The 17513-nt window shown below is 39.9% G+C and overlaps 1 protein-coding gene across 1 annotated transcript in view; it reads right to left on the minus strand.

Annotated features, from left to right (window-relative positions):
* CFAP221 (cilia and flagella associated protein 221) overlaps positions 1-17513 on the minus strand; it is a 135463-nt gene that overhangs the window by 12981 nt on the left and 104969 nt on the right. The window contains exon 20 of the mRNA XM_090266683.1: positions 17216-17307. Coding sequence (XP_090122809.1) covers positions 17216-17307 — 92 coding nt within the window. The remainder of the gene's footprint in view (positions 1-17215; positions 17308-17513) is intronic.

The raw sequence follows: 17513 nt of genomic DNA on the forward strand, positions 1-17513 counted from the left end.
AATTTCACGTAGGCAAACGAGTTCAAGCGTACATCTCATTTTCAGTGTAACGTAAGTGTTCATCCACAAAATAAATATACATAATGTAAACAGTGTGCAGTATTTTACTTCGATTTAATATTCTTTTAATGGTAGAATCATTTATTATATATTTTTATATATTTTTGAAAGCCTTTAGGCAAAAATCATTAAAACCATAAATACTATGCATATAAATATGTATACAGTGCCACAAAATCCCATGATATAGCAAAAAATCCACAATAAATAATTAAATATAATATTTTAAAAAATCCTGTGATACAGTGAGGCCACGATAAGTGAACCGCGAAATAGAGAGGGACTACTGTATTGTATTTTTTCAAGATTTTATTTATTTATTTTTAGAGAGATGGGAAGGGAGAAAGAGAGAAAGAGAAACATCAATGTATGGTTGCCTTTTGCAGACTCCCAACTAGAGATGTTGGCCCACAACCCAGGCATGTGCCCTGACTGGGAACTGAGCCAGAAGCCCTTTGGTTCACAGGCCAGTGCTCAAACCACTGAGCAACACCACCCAGAGAAGTATTATGTTTTTTTTTAAAGATTTAATTTATTATTTTTTTTAGGGAGATGAAAAGGAAGAGAGAAAGGGGAAAATTAATGTGTGGTTGCCTCTTGCATGCCCCCAACTGGAGACCTGGTTCGCAACCCAGGCATGTGCCCTGATGGGGAATCGAACTGGCGACCCTTTGGTTTGCAGGCTGGCACTAAGTCCACTGAGCCACATGAGCCAGGGTATTTGTATAATTTTTAAAGGCACTTTCATTTTACCCCTGCTGAGGCCGTTACCATTCTGTCCCCCTTCATTCCTGACTTCCACTCACATTTTCCTACAGGCAAAGGCAGGGGGTGTGATAGGTGCCAGTTAAATCCAAGACAGTGTTGACAAATAAGGCATTTTTCAGGGTTTAGAAACAGAATGTTTGTATAAAAAAGAAAGGAAAGTAAGAAAAATACATATATTCTGTTTAGCGTTGTAAAGAGAAACAAAAAATGGATAAGTTAGAAGACCAAGCTGGCAGGGAGAAGAGAGGGAGCAACACATCTCTGAGTGCCTTGCATGTAGTTTTGAATTTGGAAAGCATGTCAATGTTCTACATGTCAAGAAATAACATTATATCAATAAGAAAGAAAAGAAAAAAACAAATTTAATGCAAATTGAAACAAATAATATTTCACATGAATTCCATAATTACAATGGAGGGAACGAAAGAGGAAGAGATGAAGGGCTCTAGACTTCTGGCCAAGATGGAGGTGTAGGTAGACATGCTTCGCTTCCTCACACAACTATAAGAAGGATCACAATTAACCTCAAAACAAAAAACAAGCAGAACTGCCAAAAAATTGAACTGTATGGAAGTCCAACAACAATGGGTTTAAAGAAGAAATACTCACCCAAATAGGTAGGAGGGGCAAAGATGGGGAACCAGGGTGGAGAGGACGTGGTGTGGCAGCAGTGAGGTGGCCGCAGCAAGGTAGTGGTGGTGGCCAGTGGAATGCGTGGTTGCACATTCACGTTAACAAATAAGAGCTGGGAGGGACACCTGAGGAGCAATACTGCCCCAGGCCAGACTATGCAACCCAGGGTTCCAGCACCTGGAAAATAAAACCTCATAGCTTCTAGCTGTGAAAACAAGTGGGGGTTGGGGCAGTGGAAGAAATTTCCCATTTCTCAAGGGAATCTGTTTAGAGGGCCCTCATGGTCCTAGAATGTACACAAACTCACCCACTCTAAGAACTACCACCAGGGCACAGCTAGAGGAGTGCCAGTTGCATATGGGGAGTGGGTAATGTGACTGGAAAAAAGGCTAGTGCTGAGTAAGCGACAATTGTTCCCTTTCTGACTGCTCCCCCACGTACAGTACCACAAAGAAGCAAAATGGGTCGCCCTACACTGACGAATACCTAAGGCTCCACCCCTTACAACGTAACCAGTAAGCCAAGGCAGCGAGTAAAAGCAGCTCTACTTAATACATGGAAACAAACACAGGGAGGTTGCCAAATTGAGGAGATAAAGAAATATGACCCTCATGAAAGAACAGATCAAAACGGCAGAAAAAGAACTAAGCAAAACAGAGATAACTAACCTATCAGATGCAGAGTTCAAAACACTGGTGATAATGATGCTCAGAGAAATCATTGACTATGGCAAATGCATTAGGGAAGAAGTGAAGGCTACACTAAGTGAAATTTAAAAAATCCACAGAAAAGCAATAGTGAAGAGAAGGAAGCCAGTGTTCAAATCAATTAATTGGAACACAAGGAGTAAAGAAAAAGTGAATCAGTACAGAATGAAGAAACAAGAATTTAAAACAAAAATGAGAGAATAAGCAGCTCTGGGACATCTACAAAAGCGCCAACATCTGAATCATAGGGATGCCAGAAGGAGAAGAGGAAAAGCAAGAAACTGAAAACTTATTTGGAAAAATAATGAAAGAAAACGTCCCTTATATGGCCAAGGAAATTGATATACAAGTCTAGGAAGCACAGAGTCCCAAACAAGTTGGAGCCAAAGAGAACCACACCAAGACATACCATTGTCAAAATGCTAAGGGTTAAAGATTATAAAGATAAAGAGAAAATCTTAAAAGCAGCAAGAGAAAAGAAGAGAGTTACCTACAAAGGGGTTCCTGTAAAACTATCAGCTGATTTCTCAGAAGAAACTTTGCAGGCAAGAAGGGACTGGCAAGAAGTATTCAAAGTAATGAAAAGCTAGGACCTACAACCAAGATTACTCTATCCAGCAAAGTTATCGTTTATAATGGAAGGGCAGATAAAGTTCTTCCCAGACAAGGTAAAACTAAAGGAGTTCATCATCACCAAGCCTTTATTATATGAAATATTAAAGGGACACGTTTAAGAAAAAGATCAAAACTATGAACAGTAAAACTTCAACAAACTCACATCTATCCACAACTGAATCTAAAAAACAAAAACAAACTGAGCAAACAACTAGAACAGGAATGGAAGCACAGATATGAAGATAATATGGAGGGTTACAAGTGAGGAGGGGAAAGAAGAAGAATGGGGTAAAAGGTATAGAGATTAAGAAGAATAATTTATAGGTACAAAATAGACAGGGAAACATTAAGAATAGTAAAGAGGGAGATCAAAGATGGCGAAGGAATAAGTGGAAGCTACACTAACCTCCTCCCAAGACCAGTCTGGATTTACAACTTAATTTTGGAAATCATTTGGAATAACCAACCGAACACTAGCTGAAAAGAGACAGAAAAGGCTGCTACATCTCGACATGACTGGTAGGGAATGTGGAGACGTGGAAGGGCTGACTGGGCTCCCACGGGTGGCAGCTGAAGGGACTGAAAAACAGCTCAGCAGCCGGGAGTTCCCCCTGAGAAGGGCAGGGTCCAAACCCCCAGCTGGGCTTCCCAGCCTACAGCAACAGAGTGAAAAGTAAAATAGTATCCAGCTGCAAAAAGCGAAAAGTCACAGGGTTTCTTCCTAGCTGGAGAGAAACAGTGGGAGAAAAATAGCTCTTAAGTGGATCACATACGAAAATATTTTGGTCCCCACTTACCTTGGGCTCAAGCAGAGGGAAGGCAGAGAGGACTGGAGACACTTGGGAAGAGTTTGGCACGGTGGATTTAAGGGAAGAACTGGGGGAGCAGCCGACTGGGTCCCAGTGCTGACTCATCCCCAGTACTGCAGGCAGACCATTCCCCTCCAAGTGCCGTCAGCCTGAGGGGAAGCAAAATCCCTGCCTACAGGAATTAAACTGCCCCACCCATGGTCCTTAAGTCTGACGGCTAATCACAGATTGAATTGATTAACAACTAAAGGAGACAAAGGCAGTAGATCCTTGGAAGTCTCCAACAGGCTGCCTAGGGCCAGAATGGTACATGATGTGACGCCACCAGAGGCAGATCCAGGAAGTGCAAATCACTCGAAGAAGCACCAAAAAACAATAGGAGTCACAAAAATGGGGAGACAGAGAAACAACCCTCATTGAAAGGAAAGGTAGAATCCCCAGAAAAAGTGCTAAATGAAATAGAGGGGAGCAAACTATCAGATATGGAATTCAAAACATGGATCATGGAGAAGCTCAGTGAGCTCAGCAGAAACTACAAAGAACTCCATAAAAACTACAAGGAACTTACTGAGAATTACACCAGCATGAAAAAGGACATAGAAGCTATCAATAAGAGCCAGGAGGAAATGAAGAATACGATCTCTGAATTGAAGAACACAGTAGAAGGAAATAAAAGCAGGCTAGAGGAAGCAGAAGATCAGATCAGCGAGCTGGAGGACAATGTAGACAAAAACTCCTAGACAGTGCAACAAAATGGAAAAAGACTGAACAAGACTGAAGAGGTTCTAAGACAGTTGCAGGACAACATGAAACCTAATAATATCCGTATCATAGGAATTCCAGAAGGAGAAAAAGAAGAGCAAGGGATAGAAAACGTCTTTGAAAAACTAATGACAGAAAACTTCCCCAACATAGGAGAGAAAGAGTCACGCAGGTCCAGGAAGCACAGAGGGTCCCAATGAAGATGAACCCCAACAGGCCCACTTCAAGACACATCATAATTGAAATGGCAACATTCAAAGACAAAGAGAGAATACTAAAAGCAGCAAGAGAGAAACAACTAATAACATATAAGGGAGCTCCAATAAGGCTATCATCAGATTTCTCAGCAGAAACACTACAAGCCAGAAGGGAATGGCAAAAAATATTCCAAGCAATGAAAAACAAAGGCCTACAACCAAGAATACTCTACCTAACAAGGCTCTCATTCAAAATGGAAGGTGAAATAAGGAGTTTCCAAGACAAAAGAAGGCTAAAAGAATACATCTCCACCAAACCAGCATTGAAAGAGATGCTAAAGGGTCTGCTTTAAGAAGATGAAGAAACAGAGAGAGACAGAGAGGAACACGGGTAGAAAGGGGGAAAGTGACAATGAATAAGTACTTATCGGTAATAGCCTTAAATGTAAATGGATTAAATGCTCCAATCAAAAGACATAGGGTAGCTGAATGGATTAGAAAGCATGACTCACATATATGCTGTCTACAAGAGACCCACCTTAGAACAAAAGATCTACACAGACTGAAAGTGAGGGGATGGAAAAAAGTATTTCAAGCAAATGGACATAAAAAAAAAAAAAAAAGCTGGGGTAGCAACACTTGTATCAGACAAAACAGATTTCACAGCAAAGGCCATAAAAAGAGACAAAGAAAGATATTTCATAATACTTAAGGGAAAAATTCATCACGAAGATATAACCCTTATAAATATATATGCACCAACTTAGGAGCACCCAAATATGTAAGAAAAATTTTGAAAGACTCCAAGAAAGATATAGACAGCAACAAACTCATAGTAGGGGACTGTAATACCCCATTGTCAACAATGGACAGATCTTCAAAGCAAAGAAACACCAAAGATATTGAGGTATTGAACAACACTCTATATCAAATGGACTTAGTCGATATATATAAAACTTTTCACCCCAAAGAAGCAATATATACATTCTTCTTAAGTGCACATGGAACATTTTCAAAGCTAGATCACATGGTAGGACACAAAACAAGCCTCAACAAGTTCAAGAACATTGAAATTATATCAAGCATCTTCTCAGATCACAATGGCTTAAAATTGGAAATCAACCTCAAGGAAAAAACTCAAAAACATTCAAACTCATGGAGAATGAATAACATGCTATTAAATAATGAATGGGTTAACAATGACATCAAGGAAGAAATCAAAAAGTTTCTGGAAACAAATGATAGTGAACACACAACAACCCAAAACCTATGGGATACAGAGAAAGCAGTCCTGAGAAGAATGTTCATAGCAATACAGGCCTACCTAAAAAGGATAGAAGAATCTCAAATAAAAAATTTAACCCTACAGCTACAAGAACTAGAGGAAGAACAACAAGCAAAGCCCCGATCAAGTAGAAGGAAGGAAATCATCAAGATCAGAGCAGAATTAAATGAAATAGAGATTAAACTAACAATTCAAATGATCAACATAAGTAGGAGTTGGTTCTTTGAGAATATAAACAAAATTGACAAGCCTTTAACCAGGCTCATCAAGAAAAAGAGAGAACCCAATTAAATAAAATCAGAAACCAAGAGGAGAAATCACAACTGATACCGCAGAAATACAAAATATTGTAAGAAATTATTACGAACAACTGTATGCAAGAAATTTGACAACCTAGAGGAAATGGACAAATTCCTGGAAACATATAGTCTTCCAAAACTTAATCAAAAAGAAACAGAAAGCCTGAATAGACCAATAACAACTAGTGAAATTGAAGCAGTAATCAAAAAAACTCCCAGCACACAAAAGCCCTGGACCGGATGGCTTCGCAGGTGAATTCTACAAAACGTTTAGGAAAGAACTAAGTTCTATCCCCCTCAGACTATTCCAAAAGATCCAAGAAGAGGGAAGACTCCCAAACTCGTTCTATGAAGCCAGTATTACCCTAATTCCAAAACCAGGTCAAGACACAACAAAGTAAGAAAACTATAGGCCAATATCGCTGATGAACATAGATGCTAAAATCCTCAACAAAATATTGGCAAACCGAATCCAGCAACACATTAGAAAGACCATACACCACGATCAAGTGGGATTCATCCCGGGGATGCAAGGATGGTTTAATATTCGCAAATCAATAAACGTAATACACCACATAAGCAAAATGAAAGACAAAAACCACATGATCATATCAATAGATGCAAAAAAAGCATTTGATAAAGTACAACACCCATTTATGATTAAAACTTTTAGCAAAATGGGAATAGAGGGAGCATACCTCAGCATAATAAGGGCCATATACGAGAAACCTGAAGCCAACATCATACTCAATGGGCAAAAACTGAGAGCATTCCCCCTGAGGTCAGGACCAAGACAAGAATGTCCACTCTCTCCACTGCTATTCAACATAGTGTTGGAAGTTCTAGCCACAGCAATCAGACAAGAAAGAGAAATAAAAGGCATCCAAATTGGAAAAGAGGAAGTAAAACTGTCATTATTTGCAGATGACATGATAGTGTACATAGAAAACCCTACAGACTCCACAAAAAAACTACTCGACCTAATAAGTGAATTTGGCAAAATAGCAGGGTACAAAGTTAATATTCAGAAATCGAAGACATTTCTGTACACTCACAATAAAATATCAGAGATAGAAACTAAAAGAAAAATCCCATTTACCATAGCAACAAGAAAAATAAAATACCTAGGAATAAACTTAACCAAGGAGGTAAAAGACATGTACTCAGAAAACTACCTAACACTGAAGAAAGAACTTAAGGAAGATACGAGTAAATGGAAGCATATACCATGCTCATGGATGGGAAGAATCAACATCATTAAAATGTCCATAGTACCCAAAGCAATTTATAGGTTCAACGCAATCCCTATTAAAATACCAATGACATATTTTACAGACCTAGAAAAAATACTTCAAAAATTTATATGAAACAAAAAAAGAGCCCGAATAGCCACAGCAATTTTGAGGAAGAAGAACACAGTAGGCGGAATCACAATACCTGATATCAAACTATACTACAAGGCCACAGTAATCAAACAGTCTGGTACTGGCATAAGTACAGACATATAGATCAATGGAACAGAATAGAGAGCCCAGAAATAAACCCAGGTCTATATGGTCAACTAATATTTGACATAGGGGGAAGGAACATAAAATGGAGTGAAAAGAGTCTCTTCAACAAATGGTGTTGGGAGAACTGGACAGGGACATGCAAAAAAATGAAACTAGACCACCAATTTACACCACACACCAGAATAAACTCAAAATGGATAAAAGACTTAAATGGAAGCCTTGGCACCATAAAAGTCCTAGAGGAAAACATAGGCAGGAACATTTCAGATATCTCACATAGCAACATTTTCACTGATATATCTCCTAAGGCAAGGGAAATAAAAGAAAAAATAAACAAATGGGACTACATCAAACTAAAGTTTCTGCTCAGCTAAAGAACACATCAGCAAGATGAAAAGAAAGCCAACCATATGGGAAAATATATTTTCCAATGATATCTCAAACAAGGGATTGATCTCCAAAATATATACAGAACTCATATGAGTCAACACCAAGAAGACAGACAGCCCAATTAAAAAATGGGCAAAGGACCTGAACAAACACTTCTCCAAAGAGGACATACACAGGGTCCATAGACATATGAAAGAATGCTCAACATCACTAGACATCAGAGAGATACAGATAAGAATGACAATGTGATACCACCTCACACCAGTCAGAATGGCCATCATCAACAAATCAACAAACAACAAGTGCTGGAGAGGATGCGGAGAAATGGGAACCCTGGTGTATTGCTGGTGGGAATGCAGACTGGTGCAGCCACTATGGAAAACAGTTTGGAATTTCCTCAAAAAACTAAAAATGGAACTGCTTTTTGAACCAGCAATTCCATTGCTAGGATTATATCCGAAAATCTTGAAACCCCAATTCAAAAAAACCTATGCACCCCTATGTTCACAGCAGCACTATTTACAATAGCCAAGTGCTGGAGACAACCTAAGTGCCCATCTGTAGAAGAGTGGATCAAAAAACTGTGGTACATTTACACAATGGAGTACTATGTAGCAGAAAGAAATAAGGAACTTCTACCACTTGCAACAACGTGGATGGAACTAGGGAGAATTATGCTTAGCGAAATAAGCCAGGCAACGAAAGGAAAATACCTTATGCTGTCACCTATTACAGGAAACTAATGAACAACACAAACAAGTGAGCAAAATTGAACCAGAGGTATGTAAACAAGGAGTAGACTAATAGTAACAAGGAAGTAGGCGAGAGGGAGAGAAGGGGATAAGAAGGGGAAGGGTCTAGTCAAAGAACATGTATACATGACCCACGGACATGGACAACTGAGTGGGGACTGAATGTGGGAGGAGGGGGTACAGGGTGCAGGGAAGCAAGAGGGGGAAAAAAGTGGGACGACTGTCATGGAAAAACAAACAAAAAATTTTTAGTTGGGGAAAAATGAAAATATGAAGAATGGAAATGCCAGTTCGGTGAATATTAGAAGGACAAGGATTTTCCTTCACACTGCATATTTTCTGTCCCTATCTGATCCCTGCAGAGTTTGGCATTCTAAAGAAGTAAGTAATGACATAAGTTTCTTTGCATAAAACTAATAAGACCAGTTGTTAATAGAGGTTTTTTATTTTTTTACCAAGACATTGACTGAAATGTCATGTCTAGGGGAGACATGCTTGGGCTCTGGATGTTACCAAAAAGCCCTGAGGAACTGGGAATGACTTTTGAAGGTAATAAAAGCACACGAGATAAAATACCTGGTACCGTGGTTGGTTGTGCGGTCCACAGCAATCTTTCCAAGGAAGGAATGAAGGTTGTTTTCCTGAAAGATGGCTAGAAGGGACCTTAAGGCACAATGGAAAACCAGAAGGACTTGGAAATGACAGGTGTGTACAGGCAAGGCTGAATGCCAGGCATGTGGCTCAGCTTCTGTGCCCTGAAGGGCAGACTGAAGGTCACCCTAAATGTTCTTTGCATAAGTTCCAACAAAGCAGAACTAAAGATCATAAGTGATCATTTGCTGCTCTTGTTGTGTTTATGCAAATGAACAGGATAAATTAGAAATTGACTTAATGCAGTCCCTTTAATGACAAGAGGGTAATCTTAGGGAGAAAAATCGTGATTCAAGGAAAATCACAATGATCAGTGGTAGACTATAAAGTAGTACAGCTAACCGTCTTTGAAGTTTCTTTTCATTTAAAATTTGTTTTCATTTGAAAGTTAAACTATGTCTGTGGTATCATCAAAGATGTTTAATCTACAGGCAAGAAGAATGTCAAATGCCTTGCAACTGGATGTCTGTCCAATAAGACAGTCTTACAGATTTAGAGACTTGTGTTGTGGGTTATGTTACAGAAATTGACATGTGTTTTTTGTTTTCAAAGGCCATAAGCCTATGATCTCATTACCTGAGTGATTGTACGTATAGGCCTCACTTAATCCTGTCCGCAGCGCTGCCTCCTGAGACTCAACGGTTTGGCTGAACTAAGTGGCTGGGTTGGTGAAGTATGGGGTGGTCTGTAGGCTTCACTTTAAAATTGGTTTCTCTTTTCTATCCTAATGGCTTGGACAGAAAGGGCCCAGAGGTCTGAGCGGGGGGAAATCTAAAATATTTCCCTCAGCCCCAAATAAGTATAATGGGCAAAAGGGTTTTGGACAGGTGAGATGTGCCTAGCACACCTTCCTCCAAAGAAGCCCCATTTTCCCCTAATGTGGGATATTGAAAAATTAATACCTGCCTTTTGTTATCTAGTGGTTATGGATTGAATGATGTCTTTTAACCCTGTTGCCAAATCTGTTGCCCCCAGAATACAACAAGGGTGCCAGCCTGTTAAACTAAGCACGCCATTGTCTGGGGACACCCAACTGACCTGAAGTCTGCACGATCCTTCCTCATGAGAGAAGGCCACCCTTCTCTCCACACCCCCACTCCTATTAGGGATTTCTGGACCCAAGGGTAGGGAGAACGACGACCATGTCCAGCTTGAAGCAGCTAGAGGAGCTTGAGACCTTCGCCCATTGTCCTGTATAAGAGTATAAAGGGTCTTAAGTCTGAGAGGGAGGGATTGTTATTTTTTATTGTTAAAATAATTAAGTAATCATTTATTTATTATAAAATGAAGAAGAATATATGAAAGGGTGAAGCGAGAGAGCATGGATTTTGTGGGGGATTGCTGGGGGATGAATGGTGCTGGGTGGAGGGGAGCAAAGGGGAAAAAATTGGAACTATTGTAACAATATAATCAATAAAATATACTTAAAAATTTTTTTAAAATTAAAAAATAAAAAGAATAGTAAAGGGCCCTGGCTGGTTCAGCTCAGTGGATTGAGTAGTGGCCTGTGAGCCAGGGATTGCCAGTTTGATTCCCAGTCAGAGCACATGCCTGGGTTGTGGGCCAGGTCCCCAGTTGGGGGCAGGTTTGAGGCAACCACACATTGATGTGTCTCTCCCTCTCTTTCTCCCTCCATTACCCTCTCTCTAAAAAAAAAAAAAAAAAAAAAAAAAAATCTTAAAAAGAAAAGAATAGTAAAGGAAATGGAGAAGGCAAACAACTTATACACATGACCCATAGATATGAACTAAGGGGTGGGCATTGCTGAAGGGAAGGTAAGAGGTGTACTGGTCAGAGGGGGAAAAGGGAAAAAATTGGGACAATTGTAATAGCATAATCAATAAAATATACTGAAGAGAAAAAAGAGGAATAGAGGGAGAAGGGAAAAAAGGAAGGAAGGAAGGAAGGAGGGTGGGAAGGGAAGTAATCCAAGTAATTTATAAATAGTACTTGACTATATATTTCCAGTTTTGAATAAGATAGGATAGGGGAAAAACTACAAATAAATCTGAACTTTATTATGTTTGCTTATTAAAGTTCTTATAGGCGCAGTAATTCTGAAACTATTTCAGATGTACTATAAAATTAAGTGAGTAAATGTGTTAGGAGCCAGTGTTCCTACAGTTAAAGAAAGAACATGCTAATATAGAATGGGGGAAAGCAAGCAATCTCTGGGTATAGATTAGAATTAAAAGCATTGGTGTGAACTCATGATTTCTGAAATATATGCTTTATAGGTATGCGTAGCTGTGTTTATGTGTACATGTATATGTACAATGTGCATACTATATATATGCATGTGTTTTGGTATGTACATGTATATATGTACATATGTGTATGTGTGTGTATATATATATTTCCCTACATACACACCCTGGCTTATCTGCTGAGGAGGCCAAGAAACAGCTCCCCAGTGGCAATGTGTACACGGAACACCCAGATTTTGGTCTTTAATATCATTCCTGATGAAAAGGAACTTGACTCCACCATCCAGAGATTAGTCTGTTGCTTGACTTTATAACAAAGATTGAAGGTGCGAATTAACTAACCCACTGAAACCTCAGAGAGCGCAGGCAACGGGGAGTCTTGCCCAGAAGAGGAACCAAAGAGTTGAAAGCCTAGACTATGTTCCAGAAAGAGGCTGGTTAGGGAAGATGGAATGGCAACAACCAAGTGCTTTTCATGAGACAAAACTTATCTAATTTTAAATTCTGAGACCATGTGCCTCTTACTTTTTTGTAGATTAATATGTTCTTCAGAAATTGAAATAGTGGCAATAGTAGAAGGTGTTTTGTTTTGCTTGTTTGTTTTAATGCCTTACGTAGCAAAATAAAAACTCTGGTGGTAACAAATCAGTCCCAAAATACTTCTGGCCATTTCACTCATCTATGAAACCCAAAAGTAAATATTACTGGATTAGATAACTCCTTCAGGTGCTGTTGACTCTCAGATTTTATGAAAATCCTAGAGAGTCACAAATTTTCTCTGTTTATTAAAGAGTAAAGAAATCAGACTTCCAGCCAAGATGGAGGCGTAGACAGACACACTGCGTCTCCCTCCACAGCTAAGAAGGAATACAACTACCTCAAAACTAGGAACAACCAGAAGTTCCAGAAAATCAAACTGCATGGAAGTCCAACAACCAAAGATATAAAGAAGAAATACTCATCCAGACAGGTAGAATGGGCAGAGCCAGGGTGGAGAGGGCACAGTGTGGTGGCAGCAGTAGCAGCAGCAGCAGCAGGTCAGCAGAAAGCATAATCACACATTTTAAAAAGTCAGGAGGGACACCTGGGGAGTGTTCCAGCTTCTCATCGGACCTCACAGCTCACAGTCCCAGCATCAGGGAAAATCAAGCCTCATTGCTTCTGACTGTGCAGACCAGTGGGGGTTGGGATGGGGGCAGAAACTGCCAGTCTCAGCAGAGTCCACTTGTTTAAAGGGCCCCATGTTACTAGAACATCTGAAGGCCCACTCACTCTGGGAATGATGGCCACGGCAGCAGCTAGAGGGGCGCCAGTCCAGCGCGGAAGTGGGAGAGGTGCCAGTCAAAGGACAAGTGCTGGGCAGGTGGCATTGTTCCCTCTCAGACCCCCTCCCCCACGTACAGCACCACAACATGATGAAACAGGTCACCCTGTACTAACAAATCCCTAAGGCTCCACCCCTTACAACGTAACAGGATCGACAGCGCTACCTGGGACACGGAGGCAAATAAACACAGGAGCCTGTCAGAATGAGGAGACAGAGAAGTATGGCCCAAAAGGGGGAATGGATCAAGGTTCCAGTGGGAAAACTAAGCGACGAGGAGATACCCAACCTAACAGATGAGGAGATAGACAACCTAACAGACGCAGAATTCAAAACACTGGTGATAAAGATGCTCACAGGCTTGACAAATATGCTAGAGTACGGCAAACACAGAAGAGAAGTGAAGGCTATGCTAAGTGAAAGGAAAATCCACACAAAACCAATAGTGAAGGGAACGAAACTTGGGTTCAAATCAATGCTTTGGAACATAAGGAAGAAAAAAACAGTCAACAAGTGCAGAATAAGGAAGCAAGAATTGAAAATAATGAGGAAAACTTCCCACATTTTGCAAAGGAGATGAACATACAGGTCCGGGAAGAATAAGGAGTCCCGGGCGAGCTGGACCCAGAGGGAACCACACCAGGATGCTTCATGACTGAGATGCCAAAGGTGAAAGATAAAGAGAGTCCTGGGGGCAGCAAGAGAGAGGCAGAGAGTTGCCTACAGGTGGTTGCCAATAGGACTATCAGCTGATTTCTCAGAGGACACTTTGCAGGCAGAAATGGACTGGCAAGCAGTTTTCAATGTGATGAAAAGAAACCTGCATCCAGAATTACTCTATACAGCAAAGCTATCATTTGGAATTAAAGGGCAGATGAAGTGATTCCCAGACAAGGTGAAGCTAAAGGAGTTGATCATCACCAAGCCATTATTATGTGAAATGTCGAAGGGACTTACTTAAGAAAAAGAAGATCAAAACTATGAACACTAAAATGACAACAAACTCACAACTATCAACAACTGAATCTAAAAAATAAAAACAAAATCCAACTAAGCAAACCAGAATAGGAACAGAATCATAGGTATAGGGATCATTTGGAGAGTTATCAGCTGGTAGGGGGGAGGAGGAGAAATGGGGAAATGGTTCAGGGACTAAGAAGCATAATCGGTTGGTACAAAATAGACAGGGGGATGTTAAGAATAATACAGGAAAAGGTGAAGCCAAAGAACTTATATGCACGACCCATGGACATGAACTAAGGGGGGGTGGGATTGCTGGAGAGAAGGGGTGTACTGGGCAGAGGGGAGCAAAGAGGAACAAAATTGGAACTACTGTAACAACATAATTAATGAAATATATTAAAAAAAAAGAAATCAACTGAACTGTTTTGATTACAGTAGTCTCTATGTCGTGGTTCACTTATTGCAGCCTCACTGTTCATGGGATTTTTAAAAATATTATATTTAATTATTTATTGCAAATTTTTCACTATATCGCGGGATTTTGCGGCACTGTATACATATGTTGTTAAAGTTACGTAGGTTTAAGAGTGTAGAATATGTTTAAGAACATAATTAGTGTTTATAAAAGTGTGGAAAATGTTAATAAGGGAGTGGGAAAGGTTAATAAGCGACTGGGAACAGTTTATAAGTGTGTGGGAAGGGTTTATAAAGCCTTAAAATACATATAAATACTAAAATAAATGTAAGGTTCCTACTTCGCGGATTTTCATCTCTCACGAAGGTGGGGGTATAGAACATAATACCCATGATAAGTGAGTGAATACTGTATTATGAATGCAAAAGTGACTTGGAATAAATACACACTACATAACCATATCACATAGATTAACAACAAACAGTTAACTCTCAGGGGGAAAAGATACAGAGGAAAACCTCGTAACTAATAGGTAATTTATTCAAGCAAAATGATTGCAAAGTTGAAGTATCATTAATGGGTTTATAGAACTTAAGAAATGTTATTATTTTATAACTCCTTTTAGAAATAAAAATATGATCTAAAACCTTACATCATGAAAATCCATGATAAGGAAATATAGAATTCTCTCTTGATTCTATAATCTGTTATACGATTATGGTTTATTTTGAAACAAACTGACCCAACAGAGCACTCAGACTCAGAGGCTGAAAGTGACAAGTCATAGTCAAGGAGTTTTCTTTAATTATGTAGAATTCATATTTAATTCATAGTTAATTCAAGCCCAAGGTAACTGTATTATGACTGCTTTTTGAAAGAATAGTCTTGGCAGATTTTTCCAAGGACATTGCTTTGGGAAAAAACAAAAAAGAATGAAAAAGATTTTTTCCCCCTTAATTCTGGAGACCTGTGTGTGGGGACAAGCAGTGGACATAGGCAGTCTCCACCTCTCACAATTTCTCATTTTGCTCATTCTCTTGACAGTAACCCACACCCAGCTATGTTGATGGGTTACATGGGTCAGTTTTAAAGTGTCCTCACCCTACAGCAAAATGAGGCAGTGTGTCAAGGTGGTGGCAGACCATCGCCATCTCGTGGCAACAGAGAGATTGCAAGGTTTAGTTGGTGGGTATGAAGGGCAGAAAAGAGTTATTAAAGGTGGTGCTAGGTGCTTTGCACCATCTTTTTACTTTAATCCTCACGACAGCGGGGTGTGGATGCCATCCCCACTCCTGTTTCACAGGTGGGGAAATTATTGCACAAAGGGCCTCTGTAATAAGTAACTCGCCAAAGGACGTCAGGCTGGTGACACAGCTAGCAAATAATGAAGGCATGTCTCTGAGATGCCAAAGCATGGTTCTCTCTGTGGTGCCACTGTTTTGCCCCAATTCTGGAGATTTCAGGTTTTAGAGATATCCTTAAATGAAGAACAAAGAAGCTTAGTTTATTTTGAGATGGCAGCGGGATGGATGAGGTATGAATAAACTCGTAGAAAAGGGACTAATGTTTCTGAGCTCCTACCATGTCCCAAATCCTATGCTTGGTTTCATGTTAATCTGAAGGCAAAGAAGAGTAGTAGAGAAGCACTAAGGATATAACCCAGAAGGGATGACATGTGGAAAAGCCTCTGGAAGCATAGCTGTATTTTGCTTAATTCAGGATAAGTTTTTCAGCTGGCAAAAAAGGAAGAAGTAAATGAGTCACAAACTGTATTTCAGCTCTCTCCTCAAATACCTGGGGGGTGGGGCGAGTAGATGGGTAGTATGCATGGGGTTGCTGCATGTTGGTGAGCTCTCCTCCTCCTATTAAATGAACATGTCAAGGCTGAGAAGGGTCTTCTTAACAAATCCAATCCCCCTTATATCTGAACAAGAGAGCTAGGCTCAGAGGTGGCAGAGGAGTGTGGCTGAGGTTACACAGCTGCTGGAGGCAGTGTGGCATTCGGCTGATTGAGAGGAACTTGACTTTCTCCCCAGAGGACCCTGGACACAGTGGCAGGTGTGGGAAGGAAAAGATCACCTTGGGTTTCCTGACCATTCCTGGGGCTATGACAGGGCTCTGTCACCTGAGAGTGAGTGATTCATTCCAAATCAAGGATTTGAACATAAGGTGATAATAATCATTTTGGGATACTAGTTAAATTTGCTCACCAATAACTTATTTAACTATGTTTATAAGGACAATGAACTAAAGAAGCAAATTCAAGGCTTCAGAAGAGGGTTATTGACCAGGCAGAATCCTAAAGGAAAAGCATCAGGCTTCTCGTTTGAAATCTTAGAGCTTTGAAGAGCTGTTATGTAAGTAAATTAGAAAAAAAAGGTGGTTACTCTAAATTTCTTCTTTTTCAGTCCAACAATATTCTCATCTACCCACTCTGTTTTTAGAGCTGAGTTACAGGCTAATTGCAGAGCTGAGCTATATCTCTATGTGATGATAACCATGGGACCTTGCTGTGGTGTCTCTCAGGTGGTGGCATGAGAGAGAAGTGGATCCTTTGAAATTGGACATAGATGGTGTAAAGGCTCATCTTGGCAATTTTAAAATGTGACAATCTGATCATGAATATTTCAGCTGAAATTATATGGCTTGGTTGTCCACTTTTATTGAAATATGGCCAACTAGCCACGTGTGACATTAATTATTTTTAAAGTGTATTTTAAAACCAATTCCAAATATGAAAATCAGTTATACATCATATTTCTGTGCCTATCAAATTTCTCTCATGAAGAAAAAGTATAATCTGACACCTGATTGGCATTTCACTTTTGGGGATCATAGCTTCTGTGAGACAAATGAGCTGTGCTTACCTCTGTGTCATCTCCGTTGTGGAGGTCTCGGGCAGAGATGAGAGAACCAGGGATTGGAACCTCTTCCAATGCATTATTCCGGGTATAATGTCCTGGAATGAAAGCCAGCACAGAGGTACTACATGTAAAGGGACAGTTTAGTGAGGTGAAGTCCAGGAAGGACTTCCATTTCATTCAATTGACTATTGTTCTCTCTTAATAGTTTAGCTCCCAAATTTATAATTTCATTCAGTTTGATTTTTTCATGAAGCTAAAAAACAACTGCTTCAGCAAAAGGCATTAAACAATGCAACACAGA

The sequence above is a fragment of the Furipterus horrens genome, unplaced genomic scaffold (genome assembly GCF_987537825.1).
Source record: "Furipterus horrens unplaced genomic scaffold, mFurHor1.1.pri manual_scaffold_1, whole genome shotgun sequence".
In the NCBI taxonomy this organism is placed as follows: Eukaryota; Metazoa; Chordata; class Mammalia; order Chiroptera; family Furipteridae; genus Furipterus; species Furipterus horrens.